Source organism: Eimeria mitis, genomic scaffold (assembly GCF_000499745.2).
Source record: "Eimeria mitis Houghton genomic scaffold, Emh_scaff2014, whole genome shotgun sequence".
NCBI lineage: Eukaryota > Apicomplexa > Conoidasida > Eucoccidiorida > Eimeriidae > Eimeria > Eimeria mitis.
The window spans coordinates 712-1,697 of NW_013570337.1; the positions used below are offsets into that span (position 1 = coordinate 712).

A 986-nucleotide genomic window follows, 5' to 3' on the forward strand; every position below is an offset into this window, starting at 1 on the left:
CCTGTTGCTGCTGCTCCTGCTGCTGCTCCAGTTCCTGCTGCTGCTGTTCGTGCTGCTGTCGTGTTTGTTGCTGCAGTTGCGCTGCAGCAGCAGTGGAGATGTCCACATCCTTCTCAGTTGCTGCTGCATCTGGTGCAGCAAGAGCAGCGTCTGCAGCAGCATCAACAGCAGCAACAGCAGCAGCAGCAGCAGCAGCAGCACGGCGAGACACCCCTGGACGTATGGTTACTAGCAGCGGGTCTGGGGGCCCCGCGAAGATACCGGGGGTTACTGCTGCTGCGTTATAAGAAAAAGGGCGCACACGGGGGGCCCTGATATGCTGCTGCTGCTGCTGCTGCTGCTGCTGCTGCTGCTGCTGCATCAGCATCTGCTGGTGCTGCTGCTGCTGCCACAGCTGCTGTTGCTGCGCTTCTAAAAGCTCCTGTTGATACTTGAGCAGCACTTGCTGCTGCTGCAGCTGCTGCTGCAGTGCTTCAGTAGACATCATAAGCTGCTGCGTCCCTGGCTGCTGCTGCTGCTGCTGCTGCTGCTGCTGCTGCTGCTGCCTCTCTGCCTGCCGGCCAGTTGGAGGGTGATGAAGCTGCTGCTGCTGCGGCAGCTGCTGCTGCTGCTGCAGCAGGTAGTAGTCAGTTGAGTTGAGAGGCAGTGGGACTCCTGCTACCACCTGCTGCTGCTGCTGCTGCTGCTGCTGCTGCTGCTGCTGCTGCACGGGATACACCCAAGGAGGAGCAGCAGAAGCAACGTAGCTGTCTGTAGCATTCGATGCCACCTGCAGCGGAACCTCGCCGTGCAGCGGCAGCACATGCTGCTGCTGCTGCTTCTGCTGCTGCTGTTGCTGCTGCTGTTGCTGCAGCTGTTGCTGCTGCTGTTGCTGCTGCTGCTCATAGACAGGTGTGGAAACTGGAAAGGGTTCAAAGGGGGCTTGCTGCTGCTGTTGCGGTTGCTGCTGCTGCTGTGGTTGCTGCTGCTGCTGCGGTTGCTGCTGC

The 986-nt window shown here is 60.2% G+C and overlaps 1 protein-coding gene across 1 annotated transcript in view; it reads right to left on the reverse strand.

The window, feature by feature from the left end:
* Positions 1–986, reverse strand: part of EMH_0047340 (uncharacterized protein) — a gene marked incomplete at both ends in the record, with an annotated part of 4,067 nt that overhangs the window by 239 nt on the left and 2,842 nt on the right. The window contains 2 exons of the mRNA XM_013496270.1: positions 1–746; positions 890–984. Coding sequence (XP_013351724.1) covers positions 1–746; positions 890–984 — 841 coding nt within the window. The remainder of the gene's footprint in view (positions 747–889; positions 985–986) is intronic.